Here is a 22,953-nt window from a genome sequence, read left to right as displayed (position 1 = left end):
AAGGTTTCGGTTTAAAAACTCTCTCAGTAACTCTATTTTCTGTATTAATGTACAACCGTTGAAAATTACAGCACTTTTTTGGTAGCTTTTTCTTTATTCTTTTTTTTTTTTTTCTCAACCATCTATCCAACAGCCATTTTTTCCATATGAAGAAATGTGAACAATGTGAGCAAGGAAGAGAGGAGGAAAACCAAAGCCCAAAAATTAAGAAACGGTGGTAATAAATGCAATAGAGGAGAGCATCCAAAGGAGGTGAGAGAAAGAAGTACAATGATTGTTTAGCGGAGTGATTGCATGTGTGTTTGTGTTACGTCAGTACGACAAACGAAAAAGACTATGGCTGTGCTCTGTCATGATCAAGTAATGGAGCCAAGGTCAGAATTTGTTAACTGTGGCGAACATCAAACTAGTAAACACAGGTGGGGAACCTTATTCCTTTTAGAGGTAAATTGAGGCCCTCCAAGAACCAATCGTAAATTTAGAGCAAAATACACAATAATATGAACTAACTAATGTGTATTAAGTGGAGTGCTATTCTCTCAAAGTGAGAAAGACGCTCATTGGGAAGGAAACGATTTTGTCATGCCATTCTTTGTTGTACAGACTATTCGGTATTATCGTTTGTTGAACATGTTGAGATTGAATCAATTAATGGTTTTATCCACCTGAGAACTGTTGAGGCAGATATGCTGATCACCAGTACACCACAATGCGCAGGATAGGTTCAACGGAATAAAATTCATGTTTGTAAATTTGCTTTCTCAGAATACTCAAAATGAATTTACCATATAGCATTTTGAGAAAGAACTCTTCATAAATTTTGAGTATTTGTGGATTTATTTATTTTTGTATTATCACTATATATGTGAGAAATTATTTTGTGTGAAGACTTTCATGGCAGGCCAGATCCAAACGGTCTCTCAGGTGGTGCATGCTCTGTAGGTTTCCCACCCTGTTTGAAGTAACATGAGCAGATTACATCTAAAAAGCCAATTTGTTTTTCTAAGATCATAACAACTAGCAGCTTTTAACTGGCAGTTGTAGTCAAAGCAAGTCTGGTTGGCAACAACAAAAACAAAAATCACATGGAAAGTGTTTATTGTGACCCCCCAAAAAAACAAACAAAACTACACACATTCATTTAAAGTATGTTCTGTATGCGAACAACGCATCATGCACATGGAAATGCTGCATTTTGTCCAAATCATGTAAGAAGGATGCAGATGCTTTTGACTACTGCACTTATTAATTAATTAATGTAGCCCACTAAATGAAAACACAAATCCATGTAAGATGTAAATGTGAGCGACAAAACTGCCACAAAGTGTCTACTAGGCTTTATGGTCTTAGCATGAGTAGCAAAATCTTTGTTGAGAAAAAAAAAACTAGAAATGTATCTTACCTTTTCTAGTTTTTTTTTTTGGGTGGGGGGGGGGGGGGTTATTTGTGTTTGATGTGACCCGTGCGATGCTGGAGAGTAACCAAAAATATTTGAGACACACTTATCCTAACGGTGTGCTCTGATCAAGAGATTTACATCGGGTGACGGTGTTAAAGCCAAAAACCACACCGCGACAGAGCATGGGGAGGAGGGGGGGGGGGATACAATCGTGCCATTCCGTGACCCTGCAGCATTTTAGGAGTCAGATAAGGAAGAGAAAAAGACGGAAGGTGAAAAAGCAAGTGAGCGTTGACATGGCAAAAGGGCGCCAGAGGGACTGGTCACTGAAGGAAGCAATAGTGGGGTGGGGGCAAGTAAGAAAGGGAAGGTAGGAAGGAAGGAAGGAAGGAAGGACAAAAGAGATGCTGGTGCTGTCGTTTAAATGGCGCTTCAGGTGTCGTGGAAATCCTTCAGCAGCGTGCGTCGCCTCTGCTCAGCAATGTGCATCTGATTCTCCAGATCCTGGTCACACGGACAAAAGGAATCTCATAACTTTCCAGAGGTTGGATTTACAAAACAGCTGCAGTGGTTGCTTGACTTACAAGTTGAATTTGTTCCATGACATCTCTTTTCGTTTCTTGTACATCATCAATTTTCCCCAAGAAAATTAATTGAAGTGTGACTCTTATCTGTTTCGGTCCCCCCCCCAAAAAACATTCCAATATTTGTTGTTACGTGTTTTTCATAAAGAAAAAAAGCACTGCCTTGCATAAAGATATAATAAAATAAAATGTAAATAAATAAACTGGCTTTATAAAGCATTACTGTACGCTGTGAAAACCCAAAAGTCACAACAACAACTGCAGTGTATTTGTGATTTTAAGGGGTGTGGCCTAATGAGTGCCATCAGGAACTTAGCTGGTTAGCTTGCACATGAGTCTCTGGGTGTGATTTTTTGGCCTACTGTGGCTCTTTGTCAACTTCTCATTTTGTATTCATGTGTGTGACTTTGGCTCTGCCTATTGAGCGCCCGTAAATCATATTTTAACTAGCAACATACAACCACCCCGACCCCCCCCCCCAAAAAAGGAAAAAAATAACAAAAATTGTTAACCTGGAACACTCATAAATCAAGGTACAACTGTATACTGCATTACAGTACTCCACATATCTATTCGTCGATTACAAATTCACATCGCTGTAAGTTTTCTACTCATTCTTTAATAACAATAACATAACTAAAACAAAACACCAATACAGAATACTGTACTGTAATACTGATCTCCTGAGTGCTTTTCTTCATTAGAATGTGACGTCACTAAACGCGGTACTTTACATGCATTATGAGTGTTTCGCTGCTTGCGAGCAGTGCAACATTTTTCACTGCTCGCAATAGAGCTCGGTCCCTATTGCTGTACAAATCAAAGACTTACCCCTCTGTCGCTGGCACTGAGATCAACCTCGCCTCCCACTACCGCCCTCTCGTAGCTGTCCACCCGCTCCACTTTCCATGACAAGTTCTCGATCTCGGCCTCCAGCTGAGCCTGCTGGTACTCAAACTGCAGCAAAGGAAAATCAAATCAACACACACTTGCACCTTTGCCCCCTACTAAAACACATCTTAGCCAGCGGTGTTATTACTATTGTTGTCGTTTGATATTGCTTTTTTTGCCTGCCCCTTCTCACACCCAGGAGAAGCAGGTGTCATGGACGCTATTGTTTCGTGCTACCTTGTATTATTGATCTTTCTGGTTCCTCCCTTTTCTTGTGTGTCCTCTAAGAAACTGGTAAATGGGCTTTCACTTGTACAGCACATTTCTACCTAAGGTAAAAGTGCTTGGAACGCATTTACCTACTGATGATGCAGTATCAGGAGCAACTGGGGGTTCAGTATCTTGCTCAAGGACACTTCGACATGGTAACAAGGGTTGAAGATCGAACCCACAATCCACAAAATTTGGGTTGGGAAATTACCCTCTAACACTGAGTGCCATGCCGCCCCCTAAACCAAATTATAGCAGGCATAGTTGCTGTTTGTTTTTTTCCCTCTTCACTTTCTAAAGCTTCTTAACCAAATGCCGTCAATAAATGTTGCATTCTAACTACAACTGGAGGAGAGTACAACAGACTCATCTTAAAGTGGAAATCAACCCAAACATATTTTTTTCAAAAATATGTTCCCAGCAGGCTCCCTAGTTGAAACAGGGCATTTTGATAAATATTGCGTTTGTGGAATAAGAGTTGATCCACACATTTTTAGCCATCTCAGGGGGCGGCCATTTTGTCACTTCTGTCGACTGAAAATGACATCGCAAATGCTCATGGCTCAGATAACGACCAATCACAGCTCAGCTTCAGAAAACAGGTCAGCCGTGATTGGTCATTACCTGAGACCTGAGCAGGTGTGACGTCATTTTCAGTAGACAGAAGTGACAAAATGGCCGCCCCCAGAGATGGCTAAAAACAGGTGGATTAACTCTTATTCCACAAACGCAATATTTATCAAAATGCCCTGTTTCAACTAGTGGGCCTGCAATAGAACATATTCTTGAAAAAAAAATGTGTGGGTTGACTTACTCTTTAAGTGCAGAAAATCTGCACAATACTTACCTACCTATACTGCCACTAGCAGCCTATTAGAAAAGGCTGAATTAAAAAATAAAAAAAAATTTTAAGAAATATTACAATTCCATGCAGAAACAAACAAAATAGACTTTGGATCAGGAAGTGCAACAACTTCCTCTTTGTGGGATTTTTATTGTGCCAAAGGACACAAAAGTTTGTGGATCAGGCAACAAGAGCAGTTTCTCACCAGTTTTTTGCGTGGGCCGGACATGTAATAGGCATAGGGATACGTATACTGCAGTGTGTAGCGACACTGGAAGCAAAAAGACAACACAGAGCGGATGTTAGAAAACACAGATCCAATTAAATTCAATATTGTTACTTTAAAGCTATGTATTTAACTATTTCACTTTAAATAAGGACATTCAGAGGTGGCATACCACATTTATGGAAAATAAATGATATAATGACGCTGAAATGTTTAGTATTATATTTATATATATTAGCGCAGTCAAACTTATCGCGTTACCGGCCGGTAGTTAAATTTTGTAATTGATTGCGGCAAAATATTTGACACTTAACGCATGCGCAGAATGACCACCCATGCATAATCCCACTCAGTGCAGTGCAGTGCAATCTAACACACGCCGTGCTGATAACTGTACTGCTTCTCACAGAGTAGAACAGAGCATAACACTCACCCGTCATATGAGCCAATCACTTGGCATATACTAAGAATATTACAAGGGCCAAATATAAATGTGTGCATTACACACACACACACACACACACACAAACAAACAAAATGTACCTTAGCTAGCAGCTTTGCAGCATTGTGAAGGTACTGCCAGTCAATCCAGGTTCCCAGGTTGTTCATCACTCTCTCCTGGATCTTCTCCTGGATCCTCTGGTACGTCTGAGCCTCCAGCTGCAGAGACTTGTTATGGTTCTCCCACTGGTGCAGTAAAAACAAAGAAGACATTATAAGACATATAGACCACAATGTATCCCACTGGACATCTTCAGAATTTACATTCTGAACTCTGCATTCAAATATTGGTAGGCCCGCAATCAAAAAAATTCAAGTGCAGTTCTTGTACCTAGTGAGGAAGTTGGTCAATCACAGTTTGTAAATCCTTTTTAATTCACGCACTCACCCTCTCAAAGTAGAAGAGGTATTTCTTCAGAGCCTCTCTGGCTTGTGCCTGCTGGCTCTGGTTGACTATATCAGGGTTTTCTTTGTAACGACTGCACTCGTAGTATTCACTGCCGTGAGTCTTCCAGTCACCAAGACACATCCAGCAGAAGTCTGAAAGTTAAAAGTTCACGGACTGGAGTTACTAAAATAGTTACATTGGAATATTACGTTATGGAAGACGGTATCATTCACATCCAGTAATTCAATAAGAAAGTGCACATTTTGCACTGTTTAAAAGGGGCGGTAAATATACATACATTCTATGGCTGCAGTTAAACTTCAGGTCCAAGTGTCCAAATCAGATTTATTTCCATGTACATAGCAAGTGACGCATATCTGATATGACTTTAATCTCACTGACTAAAGAACCCGCATGTGCAGATGCAGTAACTCCACAAGCATCAACAACAAGCAGCGACAACTCAGATGTTAGCAATAAATAAATACTGCAATGCTAGACAATTTAGTCGGCCATGTCAGACTCTTGCCATTTGATTTAAATTAGGGTGACCTTAGCATTACTTTTATTTTGCTTACTGTTGATTTTCAGAGTTCACATTTTATTGATTTAGAGTGGGTGTTTAATTTGACCTATGTGCGCTATTTGAACAGACACGGTTGTGCATGTCACCAATCAATGTATTTCGATAACATCATGCTCGTATTGACAGAGTACACCCCAACTATATATTTACACTGCACTCACATTGGCAGATCATGATACTTTTATCACCATCACGTGGAATTCACCTGATTCCGATCTGAGGCTGATTCCATTACAACCCCCCACCCCTAATTTATGCTGCCATGACACACACAGGAATTGTAACACTGGGGAAAAGAAAAAAAATCTGAATAGAGTCACTTGAACTATGCAATGTAAATTCAGTCTAACTATAGCCCCCAGAAGATGTCAAAGTTATTTAAATCTCAGTCGAACTGCATTCTTTCCTCATGTTATGAGTTTCCCTGATAAATTTGAAACAGTCTTGTCAAGAGCTAGTTTTTGTTGCCGGGAATCGGACCGCCAAGATCCCCGCCTTTGGCCTGCGCCCAGCTCACTACGCACCCGATCCCTTTGGCACAGGTGGCGAGCCCATGGGAAGGGGGACCCACGTTTCCTTTTCAGGCTGAGCCCGACCGGGCCACATGGGTGCAGGCCTGGCCACCAGGCGCTCACCAACGAGTCCCACCTCCAGGCCTGGCTTGAGACGGGGGCCCCGGTGACCCGCGTCCGGGTGAGGGAAAACTTGGTCCATAAATTTTATTCATCATTCGGGTTTTTTAAGCCGTGCTTGGTCCGGTCCCTCACCTAGGACCTGTTTGCCATGGGTGACCCAGCCAAGGGCATAAAGCCGCGGACAATTTAGCTCCTAGGATTATTGGGACACGCAAACCCCTCCACCACAGTATGGTGATGGCTCATGGAGGGTTGGACTCCGCCAAGGCTGCCCTTTGTCACCGATTCTGTTCATAACTTTTATGGACAGAATTTCTAGGCGCATCCGAGGTGTCGAGGGAGTCCAGTTTGGTGGCCTCAGTATTGCATCTCTGCTTTTTGCGGAACTCACTGGAGAGGTTCGCAGCAGAGTGTGAAGCGGTTGGAATGAAAATCAGCACCTCCAAATCAGAGACCATGGTCCTGAGTCGGAAAAGGAGACGCGCATGCCCTCTCCGGGTCGGGGGTGAGAATCTGCTCCAAGTGGAAGAGTTCAAGTATCTTGGGGTCTTGTTCGCGAGTGAGGGTCGGATGGAACGGGAGATCGACAGGCGGATCAGTGCAGCATCTGCTGTGATGCGGACTCTGTATCGGTCTGTCGTGGTGAAGAAGCTGAGCCGAAAGGCGAAGCTCTCGTTTTACCGGTCGGTCTATGTTCCTACTCTCACCTATGGTCACGAGCTGTGGGTCATGACCGAAAGAACAAGATCTCTGATACAAGCGGCCAAAATGGGTTTTCTCCGCAGGGTGTCTGGGCTCTCCCTTAGAGATAGGGTGAGAAGTTCGGTCAGCCGGGAGGGACTCAGAGTCGAGCCGCTGGCCCTCCACGTTGAGAGGAGCCAGCTGAGGTGGCTCGGGCATCTGATTAGGATGCCTCCTGAACGCCTCCCTGGTGAGGTGTTCCGGGCATGTCCCCCCGGTAGGTGACCCGGAGAACAACCCAGGACACGCTGGAGCGACTATGTTTCCCGGCTTGCCTTGGAAGGCCTTGGGATAACCTCCGGAAGCGCTGGAAGACGTTGCTAGGGAGAGGGAAGTCTGGGCTTCCTTACTGAAGCCGCTGCCTCCGCGACCCGACATCGGATAAGCGGTAGACAATGGATGGATGGATGGATGGACAGTTTTGTCAAATTAAATGCATGCTTCATCATCATTGGGCATACATAACTGACTGTTGTGGTAAAGTGAAAAAAAGGAACATGAATAGTTCTTATTTCCTGCACATTTCAGAGTCCTGCAGAAATATTTTCGTCTTGTTTAGAATAAGTAATATCTGAACATAACATTCCATGTACTGAATTATACGTGAGGAGTCAAAGACTTACCGTGTTTGCACTTGGAGCATTGCTGGAATAAAAAAAATAAGACACATTTGTTCAAGTAAACAAATAACAGTTGTACCTGAGCATTCAAACATCACATTGTACAAAGAACATTTTCTGTGTAAAATTAGTGTTGTAGAGGATTTTTATTCAAGCATTGCCGTTTTGACTGTTACTTACCATGTGATTGCAACCTCCATTCTTTTCAATGCAGATATTGCACTTAGGACACTGAAATATGAAACACAGTTTTTTCATATTTCAATCTCTCTTTTTTTTTTTAAGTTGTAAGTCAAGATAGAAACCATGTGGCGACTCATACATCTTTAGTATGTGCGCTGATATAGTTGGCCGTCTCGGAGTCGTCGGCACATTTTGTGAGCCATTTCCGGATGGTTGCGCAGTCTGTGGGTGCGTGATACATCTGACGGCATTTAAAACTAAGCATAACAAGAAACAAGTGTTAAGTGTTATGAGAGAAATTCAACATTTACCCCCAGCTGCATACGATTTATCAGCAGTTGAAGCACTGGAATATTATTATTGAACCTCTTCGGTTAAAGTACCAGTCAGTAAAAAAGTAAGAGACCATCCAGAATCATGAAGTGCTTCAATGCAGAGCATAACAGAAACATTAAAAAAATGCACACACAGACAAATGCATAAACCAAGGCTGTTACTTTTATATAAACAATGTTCCAATTAGGAATTCAATTTCTAATCCAAGTTTGGTTGTTTCATTTATTTGCTCTGTGAGTGTTTGTGTTGTGGACCTACCAGAAAACCTCACTGCAACGACTACACTGCACCCTGCGTGCCCGTGGCTCCTGCACCTTAATGACGATGGGACAGTCTGCACCCGGACACAATTGCAATTGGTAGTGACTCTGCAGTGGGACAAATGAAGATCAGGGCAAGATGAGCAGGATGCATCAGGACAACCCTATGTGTTTCGCACGTTGAGCTTCATGAGGACTAGGGGCCCAAGCCAAAACACCAGTAAGTGGTCTTTCAGAACACTTCCAACTGACAATGGGATATTTTAAATTTCATCCTCCAAAAATTCAATTAAATTCTGCAAATACAATGCTGACATAGAGAATATTGCCTTCGGTCATCCACCGCAGTTGTTTTACATGGTCTTCTGGGTCTTTTGTTGTTGCTGAGCTCGCCAGTGCGTTCTTACTTTTAAAGTATGGTCCAAACGGTTGATTTGACCAATCATAATGTTTTTGCTATCTCTCTAACGGGTTGGTTTTGATTCTTCCAGCTGAATGATGGCTTGCTTCATGGGTAGTGACAGCTCTTTGGATGTCATGTTGAGAGTTGACAGCAACAGGTTCCAAATGCAAACAGCATGCTTGAAATGAACTCTAGACCTTTTCTTGGCTCCTTGTAAAAATAATGATGAGGGAATAACACACACCTGGCCACGGAACAGCGGAGCAGTCAATTTTCCCATTACTTTTGGTCCCTTAAAAAGTGGAAGGCACCTAACCCATTAAAGGCAGGAGCGCATTTCTATCACTAAAGCCGAGAGTGCAGTTGCGTGTTTGTCCCTTTAAAGCTGGGAGAGTGCATATGTAATTTTCTTTTTTTAATCCAATTCTCGGTCTCTTAGTCAATGAAATGCATCAGAATATCCCATATGACATGTGACGGTGTCGTGAGTCGTCGTCGGATATCCAGAATATTTTCGAGGAGTAATGGCGGCACAGTCAATCGCGGAAGCTCTGCTATAAGTCACGGCAGTTATATAGACGACGCACTTGCGGACTTTAAGGCTGTCAAACCAGCCCAACGTGATATATGGTTAAGATATATGTTCGTAGACAATGACGATTTCACCGTCTTTGTAAAAGAACACAGGCATGGTAATGACCACTCGATTTCTTTTTTTTTTTTTAAGATTAAAAATAGTGCTTCATTTGCATCTTCGATTGAAACAGTAAAGATTAATAAACTCTGTGTGAAAGCCACATGTCTTACGCTCTCAAATTCGTTTGGAATGATGTTTCTATCTGCTACAGGGGCTGAGATATTAATTATTTTGTAGTTGGCAAACATTTCAGGTTTTCAAGAGTGACTCCAAAGACGACCGTAGGTTTCAGAGGGATGACTCACAAGGGGGTTCAGGCTTTAGCCCATTAAGGCCTGAAGCGCCTGGCTCAACAGTTCCCCAAAACCTAGTATCGTCTTTGGAATTACCCTTGAAAACCTTAAGTTTTCCCAGAAATTCAACACCTAAAAAATAATTAATATTTCAACAGATAGAAACATCATTCCAAAAGAATTTGAGAGCTTAAGACATGTGGCTTTCACACAGAGTTTATTAATCTTTACTGTTTCAATCGAAGATGCAAGTGAAGCACTATTTTTAATCTTGAAAAAAAATCGAATGGTCATTACCATGCTGAATTCTCTTACAAAGATGGTGAAATCGTCATTGTCTACAAACATATATCTTAACCATATATCACGTTTGGCTGGTTTCACGGCCTTAAAGTCCGCAAGCGCATCGGCTATATAACTGCCGTGACTTATAGCAGAGCTCTCGCGATTGACTGTGCCGCCATTACTCCTCGAAAATATTCTGGATATCCTCCGACGACTCACGACACCGTCACATGTATATTCTGATGCATTTCATTGACTAAGAGAGAAAGAGAAAATGACATATACACTCTCCTAGCTTTGTATTTTTATTTATTTATTTTTTCTAAATCGAGTGGTAATTACCATCTTGTATTCTGTTAGAAAAGCCGTCGATATTGTCATTGTCTACAAACATGTATCTTAAACATATCACGTTACTAGTTTTACTGGTTCAAAGTCCATAAGTATGTCATCTATATCAGGGGTCCCCAACCCCCAGGCCGCAGACCGGTACCGGGCCGCAGGCCACTTTGGAACGTGCACAGATGAAAGAAAGAAAAAAAGTACAGTACTTCCGGTTTATTTATTATCCGAGGCTGAAAAACATTTTATTTTGAAGTGACCAGATTCTCTCCGTTATATCCATCTATGACTGACTCTTAACACATGTCAAGTTGTCTTATTAAATGCACAAGCTAGCAAAAGAGTAAAATAAACAGACGTTTTTGGAAAGTCCCCGAACGGGGAATAGTTACAGGGCCGTGAAGGGTATCGACTTGTATGAACCGGTCCGTGGCAGAAAAAAAGGTTGGCGACCACTGGTCTATATATGTCACTGCCGTTACTCATTTAAAAGCTCCCGCGATCGACGGCGTCCGCCATTATGACTCAAAAGATTTTCGGAACATTCTCCGCAGGCTCACGACACCGTACGGTGTATATTGTGATGTATTTCATTGGTTAAGAGACCGAGAATTGGATAAAAAAAAAAAAGAAAAAAAAAAAGTAAAAGGAAATTACGTATGCTCTCTCATAGATTTAAGGGTAGAAAGACACAACAGCGCCAGCGGCTCTAGTGGTAGAAACGTGGTTATGCGCTCCCGGCCTTAATGGGTTAATATACAAACTGTTGTACTTCCTACAGTGGTCACCTGATTTGGATGTACATACCCTTTAACTGAATCTGAAAGTCTCCAGTTTAAGCACATCTTGTTCAATTCATTTCAAATCAATTGTTGTGGTGTTTCAAGCCAAAAAGAAGAGAATTGTGTTGCTGCAGCAATATTTAGGGATTTCACTGTACAGTAAGGAAGGGCAGACGAGCACACACCTCAACATAGTCTCTGAAGAGGTAGCGTCTATACTTGTCCTTCAGCTCCTCTCCTGGCAGTAGAGGCAGGACAAAATCTTCTGGCATTTGCAGGGAGCAATCCTGAGCCATGCACGAGATCCCTGGAAGCAGACCCCACCACCAACACATACAAAAAAATTAATTCTCGAAAAAAGCAGATTTTCCATATTACCGTTAATGTGGGCTATCAATGGCACTTAACCATTCAAAGATTCCGTTAAGGCCGCCGCACATTGTGCAATGCTTCTCAACTTGACTAGAACCCGACCATCTCCCCAAAAAAATGAAGACATTAGATTCACATTCATATGGCGCACTAAAAAAAATGTTTTGTCTGATCTGGTCACACCCAAACACATAAACATTGACAAATGGCAAGTGGCAAAGGCATTTTTTAATTTAGGTCTTTAATTTTAAGTAACTATTAGAAATATTATTTATACAGCCACAGAGTCCTTTACATAGTTGAAATACATAAACACAAGCACAAACTGTACAGTATTATTGTAAAATAGTAATATTATAAATTAAACTAATTTCCAAGCAGATGCACCACTATATATTCCATAGGTGAAAGCATACTGGCTAATCGAGTATGAAAATGACCTCTCAGGCATCATCAAAGGATAGTTTTACTTTATTGTGGTTTTATTTCGGTTTTATTATACATTGCTTAAACTTTACACTTGTATGACAGTTAAGAATGTAATTTAAAATTGACTGTACATAGATAATGGCTCTGTTCACACTGCAGGGCGTGATGCTCAATTCTGCTATGTTGTTAAATGCAATTTTTTATGCAGTCGTTCACATTACAAAAACAAAGCACTCTCCCCCGCCCCCGCGGACCTCATGTTGCCCGATGTGTATGGATGAGCGTTCAAACTGCAGACACATCGCATATGTATCCGATTTATAGCCACATATGAAAGAGGCCCAAGTCGGATTTGGAAAAAAAAAAAAGGTACTGCTCACTTTGTATGTTGGGAAACAAAAAATCTGATATGTGACAAAAAAATGAATACAAATCGGAAACGAACTGCAGTGTGCACAGCCTTTGTTAAATGTAATAGAAGTCACTAAAGCAGGACTACAATAACGTTTCAAATATGAAAACCAATAGTTTGGGCCACTTGGGAGGTATTTCCATGTGATTGTACATTTTGTAAAGATGTTTGTTTTGGCTATGTTACAGTATACATTTTAAGTGTTTAATTTCTGCAATCATGGATGCACTTTCTTCAGTACTGCGTGTGACAGGGAAAACGGACTTCTGCTTATAATTACTACACAGGATCGTTTTTTTTTATACAAGACCACAGCTGTACTGAAAGTACACACATGCACAGAACTGTAACTTACCCACTCCTACACCATCTTTGACCAGTACAGTGCAGTGCTGCTCCCAGCAAGCTTTGCAGAAGGAGTGCTGGCAGGGCAACGCCAGCAGGGAGTCTCTCCGTACGACCTGGAGACACACGCCACACTGCAGGGACTGAGAGGCCTGAAACGCATAAATTAAATTGAAGTTCAAATAAAGTTGGCCCAAAAGGGAATGCATTTACAAATATAAATTGTGAACTACAGAAACAAGGATTGTATTGGTTTGATAGCAATGTGTTTAACGACCGCTGAAGAAAGTCTTAGTAGAGTCATAAAACAAGTTTATGATCTTGAATTGGTCTCCAACAGTATACAGTGATATCATCCCTCCAATGTTACCAAGTCTGTTTGTTACTCACAATGACTGCTCTGCATGCACTGCTAGGCTGAACCAAAGCATCTGACAACACCAGAGACGAACTGGACTTAGTCCTGCACACAAGAGGAAAAACAAGAGGCTCAAATGACAACGGCAAAGGTTAAAATTGTGGTGAAGAGAAATAAAAAAAAGAATGCCGTATAAATGCAGAGGTCAACATTTCCTAGATCAGACTCCAGCCCTTTAATAGCTGGGGAACCTTTTTCCCCAATATAAGCTATTTCCGTACTTACTAAATCCTCAGATGACCATAAGCACAGAAAATTTATGAAAAACATCCATCCATTCATTTTCCAAAACTTGTCAATAAGCTCATGGGTGAGCTGGAGCCTATCTCTGCTGTAATGGGAAAGAAACAGGGCACTCCCTTAGTTCTTACAATTGCATGGCAGGCCGGATCGACTCTGGCACACATTTCGCTAGCAAATGGCTTCCTGATCCATGTTTGCGTGTAGTAAATCAAGTCATCTTCCTCATCCTTTAGTCATATGTATATTTCAAGCAATTAAAGCTAAATTTCAAGGTGTTTTTTTTTTTTTTAACTTTAAAATGCCATATTGAACTAACTCAAGCCTCTTCCAGCATTTGAAGCATGATTGACACCGATGGGTAAATATTACAGGGAAAAAAAAGGTTGGAGAAAACAAAAAAACAGACTGGAATAACTCTAAAATAACAGAAATGGAGGACAATACCTGTCCAGTATTTGTGAAACCTGCCAGTGAAAATGCACAAGGATCAGCTTTGCAACAGCCGGTAAAACCTGAACAGAGAGAAAGGACAGAGAGCAAGAGAGATAAATGAATATTTAATTCATCTTCCTGAATATGAGGTGAAGCAGGAAGCTAAACCAATTGCATGACCACATAACCTTGTTTAACAGGCCAAACTAGTAACAGACATCTGATAATAATACATTGTTGACTTTTGTCTCTGACACGCACCGACAGCTGATTTTCTAATAAACCAGAAACAGGGTGTCTAACTAAATGACATTGACTGAGTACTAAATTCTAAGGTTGGCGGTATCTTGCTTGTGTTGCCTTTTCCGAACAAGGTGTGAATTTCACAATCTGTCCTTCCAATTTACTGGAGCGCATCTTTACTAGGTAAACAACAACCCACACAATTCTTATTTGTTTGGCTACTTACTGTGCACACGTGGACTATAAAAAGAGGCAATCTGAAAATGACCTATTTGAATGTGTTACTGAAACAGGAGGCTGTCAAAATTACAGAACAAACAGCCCCCTAATGATTAGATCACAGCATATCTGAGAATTCCCCAGGCAGCGTTAAGTCACCACTAACTTAGCTGCCAGCACTACACGAAATATTGTAAAGATAAACAAATTTGGTGAGGATTACATGACTCATCTTTGTTTGTACTAACACACCAATCTAGATCAGGCAATGACAACTATTGACGAATGCGAGTAGGGCTATACGATATTGGAAAAACATGTGATACGGTTGTTGAATATTGCGATTTTTAACATGTTCCTAAAGAAATGACATCATTATTATCTAATGAAAGAAATACATTGTTTTCATGCAACAAAAATAGGCTAGGTCAATATATTCCTAGCTAATTCATTGTAATTAAATTAGATAAGAAATAATGTTCAACTATTGGGCGGCGATGCACATTTAAATTGGAAATCGACCCAAACACATTTTTTTTCAATAATATGTTCCCACCATCCCACTAGTTGAAACACGGCATTCTGATTAATATTGTGTTTATGGAATATGAGTTAAGCAGCAAAATCCACCCCTTTTTAGCCATCTCTGGGGGCTGCCATTTTGTCAATTCTGTCGACTGAAAATGACATCACAACTGCTCAGGGCTCAGGTAATGACCAATCATGGCTCAGCTTCAGAAAACAGGTCACAGAAGTGACAAAATGGCTGCCCCCAGAGATGGCTAAAAACAGGTGCATTAACTCTTATTCCACAAACGCAATATATATCAGAATGCTTGTTTCAACTAGTGGGTTTGCATAGAACATATTCTTGAAAAAAATATATGTTTGGGTTGACTTCCCTTTAAGTTTGCATCTGACTGGTGAAATTCTGATAAAAGGACACAATTCCATAAGAAAATCATTGCATGTCTTTGCGATATGCATTTTGCATGGGCCATTATCGCGCTATGGATATTTTTTCGATAGATTGTGCAGCCCTAATTGCGAGGGCCAAAAATGTTCTCCTTCATACCTCTCAAGAGCCAGGCTGTGACCTTGAACCCCCCTGATCGATACGAGATAAGAGAATTCTTGGTATCCTAGCGGCGACTCAAATCACAACTTGACTTTTTGTATCCCAGGCACACTAAAACTGACTGCAAAAAGCATGTCTTGTCTTCAATTGTGACAAAAAGTTAAGGTTCATTTGGTAAAATTCCTGACTCGCAGGCCACCTGTCCATCCATCCATGCCTTAACTCGATGGGCTGCTTTGTAAAGGTGTCGATACGCTGAGTGGGAACTGATCGGCCCTTTGTTCTCTGATTAATTATTGCACTAGGGATTAACAATGATAATGAAAACGAATGTTGTTTGGGTGGGGAAAAAAAACAGTAGTTAGAAGGATGCAGAGTAGACTAGGCCCACCTTCAGTGCAGCAGCCACAATGTTCACCTCCTCATTGAGAACCCTTTGGCTCTCCTTGTACGTCAGACAAGTGAACTGATACTCCTCTGGATCAAAGGAGTCAGCGCCCTGTTGCTCCACATCGCTGGCCACGCCGTCGTAGTACGTTTCGATGTCCCCTTGATCCTCCTCTTCCCCTCCGTCATCCTCATCCTCTTCTTCCTCAGAGTTGACCCCAAAGTCTTCCTCGTTGCTGTCAGACGCCTGGCTGTTCATGTCCACAGACATCCAGTCGACGGAATCAACCACCCGGACAGGTAGACAGCACGCCTACCTGTCGGATCTCTGCGGTTCTGATTGGCGAGAATGACTTGTATAAGCGCCACCTGTCCGTCCTCCGGTCTGTGTGCTCGCGTCGGTGTCCAGAGACACCCTGGCGTTCGGTCCGCCTGAGCCGCGTGGAGTGCGCGCTCAGCAGCAGCGGAAGAAACAGAAGAAATCACACTCCCCGTCACTCATTTGGAAGGCCGGTTTGTGGGTGATCCAAGAAAACAAAGAGACTGGGGAGCAAGTGAATCACATGGAAAATCAATCAGAGAAATGTGATGTGCAAAAATACAATTCAGTACAGTGAACCCAATTAACAATTTCACATCTTTGCGTTCAATCGCTGGACCCTATCCTTAGCTACTTGCTGAAAAACTTACCTAGTCGCATCTCTCACATATTTCTATCCTCTTTCTGTGCAAACAAGATGTGCCAAAGCCCTGGCTAATAGGAAAGTAGTAACTGGTGTTAAGAAAGTATGTTGAAGTGTAACCATACCGCTACACGATGTAAGTTCCAACCATTATCCCGTCGTTACGTCGATGTATTACATGCAAGTTGTGTTGAGCTGAGCAAATGCAGGATGAAGGACATGTGTTGAGCCTTACTCTCTGGGCTTGAGAGGATTAGTCGGAACATGCTTTAGCTTTAAAGGGGATAAGACACACACCTGTGGACTCCCTCAGCAAAAAAGGCTGGAAACACAAATGGTGTAGCTGGACTGTCATAACACGAAATACACTCATTGGTGAGCCCGCATTAGCTACAGGGTTAGGCTCATGGCTCTGAGATCCAATACAAGAGCTGCATTACAAACGTGCCAAATTTTGAGATACTAATACTACAGTAATTTAATACTAAGGTTATGGTTAAAGTCAGTCACTGACAGTGCAGTGGTTCACTCGCCTGACTTAGTGACGGTGTGAATGCGAGTCTGAATGGATGTAAGTCGATGTATGTGATCTACAAGTGGCTGCCAAGTCTGCCGGGATGGAACGACATCACATGGAGACAAAATACAGTGGAACCGCAAAAAATGAAAATAGTTTGTCACTTATGTCTTGAAGTCGCACAAGACTTCTCGTGAGAATTCACGAGAGCTCACTCAGTTCAGCTGGTGTCAAATGATTACGTGTGCATGCGTGTGTGCATGGTTTCTGTGTTCCTGGTTTATTGTATTTTGTTCTGTTAATGTTTTACATCAGTGGTCTTTTTTTTTGGTGGACATTAATATTAAAAGATTTAATGCATCAGGCACATTTTCATTTGTTTTTACACTTGTTTAGCTATTTAGACTGTTAAGGCGTATGATTTTGAATGCAATCAAAGTTAATACATGTTATGACAGTGTGAACCTGGAACAGGTTATTTCTATTGAATTTGCCATTATTTCCGAACGCATGGGAGCTCAAATAATGCCTTTGAATCAATTGTTTTACAGTGTAATAGTAACAAATTATAAGGGGTGCAATGTTATACGTGGGTGTATTAGTACATTTCTGTGCGGCATGTTCGGTTCGGTCCACTTGCGTACCGTTTCTGATCAGTTTTTATTATTAGAGCGAGTAGGCAAGTTTTCACACGGACGCTATTGAGTGTTGCACGCGTAGGAGAGTGGGGGCACAGATGAGGAGCCAGTACGCCAGAAGCCATGATAGCCGCAAACAAGCCAGAGCCCGAAGGTCTCCCCCTGCACTGCGGTCTCCTGTTCGGGAACATTTTGGCTTTCTTGTTAAAATCACCGATGGGGAAAGGTACGTGGATAAGTCCTAAAGTTGTGTGCCAACATTGCTACATGGAGATCGGCGGCTATGTTGCGGGTAGCACATCTAACATAATAACGCACTTAAAAGGGCATCATCCGACTGTGAATGTTTCTTCCACAAGGAAGAAAGCAGTCTTTTCAGCCAAAAACTTCCAATTTAAATAGCAAGATTTATCATATGCTGTTGAAAATTCAAAGATTTCAATGCCTAAAAACTGTATATAATTTCATAGACTTTTTAAAGTTACTGTATTTTTTTCATTATAAAGAGTTTTAATATAGTTATCAATAATTGTAACTGTTATGCATTTTTTTCATCACAAAAAGTGTATGCACGTACTGTAATGACAACTTGTCTTTAACTTGAATACTTAGATAGTATAGGCTGTCATACGCTGTTGCTGCTGAGTGGTCAAAGATTTCAGTGTTTTAATAGTTTACAAAATTAAGAGATCTTTATTGTTAGTGTATTTTTTATTCTGGTCTAATTTCTTAGAATATCATCCGAATGGTTCAATTTTATTTACTTTTTCTAGAAAATGTACCGTTTACTTGTCATCTTTTCAAACTAAACATTTTTTTAAAAATATATATATTTTTTTGTACCGAAAATATACCAAACTGAAGTTTCAAAAAACTGAACCGAACTGTGATTTTAGCGTACCGTTACATCACTGCTAATTATTGTATAAAACAGCAGGGTATTGCTTACAGATTAAGTGATTAAATGACCACTGGTCTTGACTTGTTTTATAATTTTGTTTAAACATCATTAAAAAAAAAAACAAAAAAAAAACAGGATTTTGCTCACATGTACTTACACTGACACATGCATAACACGTTGAATGTCAAGGATAGGATAATTTTGCATGCACCTACCAACTACACCGTGGTCTTTTCCTTATGCAACATTTAAAATATTCCCTTTGGGATTAAGATGGACTCATAGCATGAATAAAACTAAATGTCAATGTTTGTCCCTGAAAATGTAAACAAAGTGCTGCACAGAGTATATAGCACTCCAGCTTCATGTCATGCATGATTGATAAACATTTTTTGGGCAAGGAAAATAAGACTTAAGAGTCTCTACAACTGAGGCTTTAACCCGGGGGTGTCGAACTCCGGTCCTCGAGGGCCGCTGTCCTGCCTGTTGTCCATGTCTTCCTGCTGCAACACACCTGTTTCAAATGATCAGCTCATCAGCAAGTTCTGCAGGAGCCTGATCTTGATCCCGATCGTTTGAATCAGGTGTGTTGGACGAGGAAACCTCTAAGACATGCGGGAGGGCGGCCCCCGAGGACTGGAGTTTGACACCCCTCAACAGCTCCTCAAAACCCAAAGTCGCCTTTGGAATTACCCTTGAAAACCTGAAGTTCTCCCAGAAATTCAACACTTACAAAATGATTCATATTTCAGCCCCTGTGCCAGACAGAAACATAATTCCAAAAGAATTAAAGATCTTAGACATGTGGCTTTCACACAGGCAAAATTTATTATTATTTACTGTTTCAATCGAAGATGTAAATATAACGTGTCAGTGGTACTGACTCAGTGCAAGAGAAGCACTATTTTAATTTAAAAAATTATCGAGTGGTAATTACCATCCTCTATTCTGTTAAGACGTCAATATCGTAATTGTCTACAAACCATATCATATCACATTCGACTGGTTTCACTGGTCGCGCACGTCGTTTATATATCACTGCCGTTACTTACTTTAATCAGAGCTCCCGGTGAAAAAAAAAAAACCTCTCAAATTGGGAATATTGCTAGACAATATTATTTTGTCGTGTGACATTTATTTTAAGATGCTGTAATGTTTAGTGACTTTCCATATGGTTTTATTGTGAAATCGGAAATAGTCGGGCAAAAAGCAATACATGCCGTTGAAGTGTGTAATGCGTTTCCATCAGCTACATTACAGATTGTATGTACCATAGTTTATCATATTAGCCGCTACCGCCATTGAAGTGGATCAGCTTGTGGCAAAATAACTGCTTTTGCAACATGTAAACTACCGGTAGTACCATGTCTTTGACAATGTTCACCATGATCTACTCCCGTGATTTTAAGTAACCATACAACATAACGTATAAAAGTATAACAGCGTGAAAAATAATTCACCCATGTTGCATGTTTCGTAACAGGACTCGCTTTGGGTTCAACAGACTTTAACATACTTGGGAGCAGACTGTTTCATGCTCATTGTCTGATGCTGCAACCCCAACGCAATTCTTAATGACAAATAATGACAAACGGGTGCCTCTTCAGTAAACCAGCTCTCTCTGTTGGCTTTCAGTGTAAACAGTGCATGTCGGCAGGGTATGGAGGGGGTAATATAGAATTTTAAAAATAATCTTAAAAAAACAGCATCTATGTGACCAAAAAAAATATATATATAAATTAAATCAATTAATCACATTCTATTTTTTATGAAAAACACACCTAGGCCACAGAGAAGAAACAATCGAATTATAAACAGTAAACACGGCGCAAACTTCACGGCCAAAAACAATATCACATTGAGCATGGAGAAAAAAGAAAGAGGGGTAAAGTCTTGTGAGAGGATTTGAAAACCAAAGTTGTGGAAAAGCATGGACAATCAAGGCTACAAGTCCATCTCCAGAGATCTGAAAGTTCCTGTGTCTACTGTACGCAACATCATCAACAAGTTTACAGCCCATGACACTATAGCCAGCTTTCTTAGACGTAGACAACACTTATCTAGAGAAGCCCAAGTCTGTCTGGGAGAATGTCCTGTGGACTAATGAGACCAAAATTGAGATTTTTGGTAATGTACTTCATTGTACCAGTGTCAGAAAGCAGGCTCTTTATCAGAGGTCATGAGTCTTACAGTATGAGAATTACTCACTTAAAAAAAGAAAAAAAGGACACAAATGGCTTTAGACCAAGCGCTGGAAAGTTCTGAAGTGGCCAGAAATGAGTCCAGATCTAATTTCCAAAGAACTATGGGGATATCTCAAAACAGCAGTTGGGAAGAGGTACCCTTCAAATATGGGACACCTGGAGCAGTTGTCAAAAGAAGAGTGAGCCAAAATTCCAACAGAGATGTGTAGGAGACTTGTTGATAGTTACAGGAAGTGATGATTTCAGTTAGTATTTTCCCCCCAAACGGTGTACTATCAAATATTAGGATGAGGGTGTCAATAATTTTGTCCAATCCATTTTTTGAGTTCTGTGTGAGATGAGCAGATTCTTTTTTATGTCTTTCCAATGCAAACTAAATAAATAAACTTCCTAAATTCCTAAAAATGTGTAATTGCTACAATTGTTTGGTAGAAGTGGTGCAATATCTGATAGAAGACAGGGGTGCCAATGTTTTTGGCCATGACTTTAAGTGTGTCTTAGTGTAGAGCATGAAAACCCATTCTTTCACCATCTATAACCTGAAACATTGTATGTGGGTTCTCTCATAAACTGAAGACCGTACATTTTTTTTCGCAACCTGTCCGTGACCCGGGACTCTGTACCCCACTTTTAGGTCCTCGACCCACCAGTTGAGAATCACTGATTTAGGGAATTCCATTACGATGCCACGAACCTTTGATATTTGTGTCTAGCGACACTGGACAGTGGCCACTTTGCTGACTCTGCGGTTCAAGAGTTAAGAAGTGCAATAGTGAATTGCGTTTTTTTTTTTTTGACAAAGGTAAATTACACTTGACTATGACCCAAATATCTATCTAAGGTTTACCCAGGACCGGGAGAGAAGAGCCAAGACGAACCTGCCAGGCAATCCTGGTGTTAGCCAGGCAACAGCCAAACGATCCTAGTCCAGGCTATAAATGGGCTCTTTAAACTGGGTGACACACATCTTGCTAAGCTAATGTATCACAGCGACTCAGCATAGTTTCATAATACATGGTAGGGAAGGGAGGAGGGTGGGTGGGTGTAATGTTCTGGACTCGGTGAAACAAATATGTCACGCTTTGACTAACGGAACACATCTGCCTCCATTGTTTGGCAAATGTGCCTAAGAGCCACAGAGGTGCAGTCCAGTTATCGACTAGCCAATTTCAGTTAGCCTTGAAACATTTACAATGAGTCATACAGCGACACAAAGCGAAAGACATTAGTTTAACGAGGTTCATAGGATGCTGTCGGGAAAAAAACGGCGAAAAGTTAAACAAGTCAATTTTATACGAGTTTACGGTATGAATGTTAACGCAGTTGCTAGCTCTCCATTAGCATCTAATATCGTTGTGATACGCCTCTTGCCCACTCCTAACCCGTGGATTGTGATGTAAACAAGGCCATCAGCAACTCAAGAGCCTACAAACAAAATTAACGACAGATGTATCTATTGATTCTACGTTAACTTAAGACATATTTACCTGTCAGAGCGACACCGGTCCAGTCCACTGTGACATACAAAAGTGTGTTTTTGACTACAAAGCCTCTACGTGCGTTAGCTGGTAGGCGGACGATATGATGCGTTCTAGATGCACAAACGGAGTCGGAATTTCCAAGTTCCAAATCGAGGGAAAAGGTAAAAGGACTGGAACGCGACCTACACATTCCACAATGTGTAACTACATAAACTATTGGTTTTTGCTTTTAGGAAACTTTTGAATTATTCAAAACAATTTACATTCAACCTATACCTATTGGTGTGATTTTAAGCTTCAATATGGAAAATACGAGTGCTATGTAATGCTATACTTGTAACTAAATAACGTAACCCTGAGGACACTTTTCAAAAACGACATATTTACCGGTATGTAGGGTTAATAAAATTTTTTGGGGGGCCCATAAAATTAACCCGCTTTGCAGGCCTTTTAAATAATAACAATATCAATAATTTCATAATAAAAAATAATATAATGTGTTTGTCACCTTACATATCTATTTTACATTGCAGTTAACTGGACTTTTGTATTGTTGTATTTTGACAAAAACGTCGCTTTTGCTATTCAAGATCTAGTTTCTGCAGTGAGGTGCATGAGGTAGGTTAGTTAACTAACAGTAACTTACAGCGTGCCTCCTGTCCATGAGTAGTCTTAAATTATGTACCGTACTTAGGTTTGCTGATGTTTTTGTGTAGTCTCTCAAACGAACATGGATTTTGCAATG

The 22,953-nt window shown here is 40.8% G+C and overlaps 1 protein-coding gene across 3 annotated transcripts; it reads right to left on the bottom strand.

Moving 5' to 3' along the window:
* Nucleotides 1-4: 4 nt before the first annotated feature.
* arih2 (ariadne homolog 2 (Drosophila)) lies at nucleotides 5-22,350 on the bottom strand. 3 transcript variants are annotated; one of them, XM_086049792.1, is made up of 15 exons: nucleotides 22,215-22,350; nucleotides 15,789-16,327; nucleotides 13,870-13,937; nucleotides 13,155-13,227; nucleotides 12,775-12,916; nucleotides 11,392-11,513; nucleotides 8,463-8,572; nucleotides 8,008-8,125; nucleotides 7,866-7,916; nucleotides 7,689-7,710; nucleotides 5,104-5,255; nucleotides 4,758-4,901; nucleotides 4,194-4,259; nucleotides 2,815-2,940; nucleotides 5-1,903 (listed from the first exon to the last, which is right to left on the bottom strand). In XM_086049792.1, exons 2-15 carry the CDS (start codon nucleotides 16,053-16,055, stop codon nucleotides 1,832-1,834), a joined length of 1,533 nt encoding a protein of 510 aa, XP_085905918.1. In that variant the 5' UTR covers nucleotides 16,056-16,327; nucleotides 22,215-22,350; the 3' UTR covers nucleotides 5-1,831. The 3 variants fall into 3 exon arrangements, with proteins under 3 accessions (XP_085905918.1, XP_085905930.1, XP_085905925.1); XM_086049804.1 differs by lacking the exon at nucleotides 22,215-22,350 and adding an exon at nucleotides 16,593-16,700; XM_086049799.1 differs by lacking the exon at nucleotides 22,215-22,350 and adding an exon at nucleotides 16,475-16,622.
* Between the last annotated feature and the right edge of the window lie 603 nt (nucleotides 22,351-22,953).

The sequence above is a fragment of the Filicampus tigris genome, chromosome 1 (genome assembly GCF_054856515.1).
Source record: "Filicampus tigris isolate MCC_2025a chromosome 1, RoL_Ftig_1.0, whole genome shotgun sequence".
Taxonomy (NCBI): domain Eukaryota; kingdom Metazoa; phylum Chordata; class Actinopteri; order Syngnathiformes; family Syngnathidae; genus Filicampus; species Filicampus tigris.
Note: the sequence above shows the minus strand (reverse complement) of the source record. Positions and strands in the feature narration are given on the sequence as shown.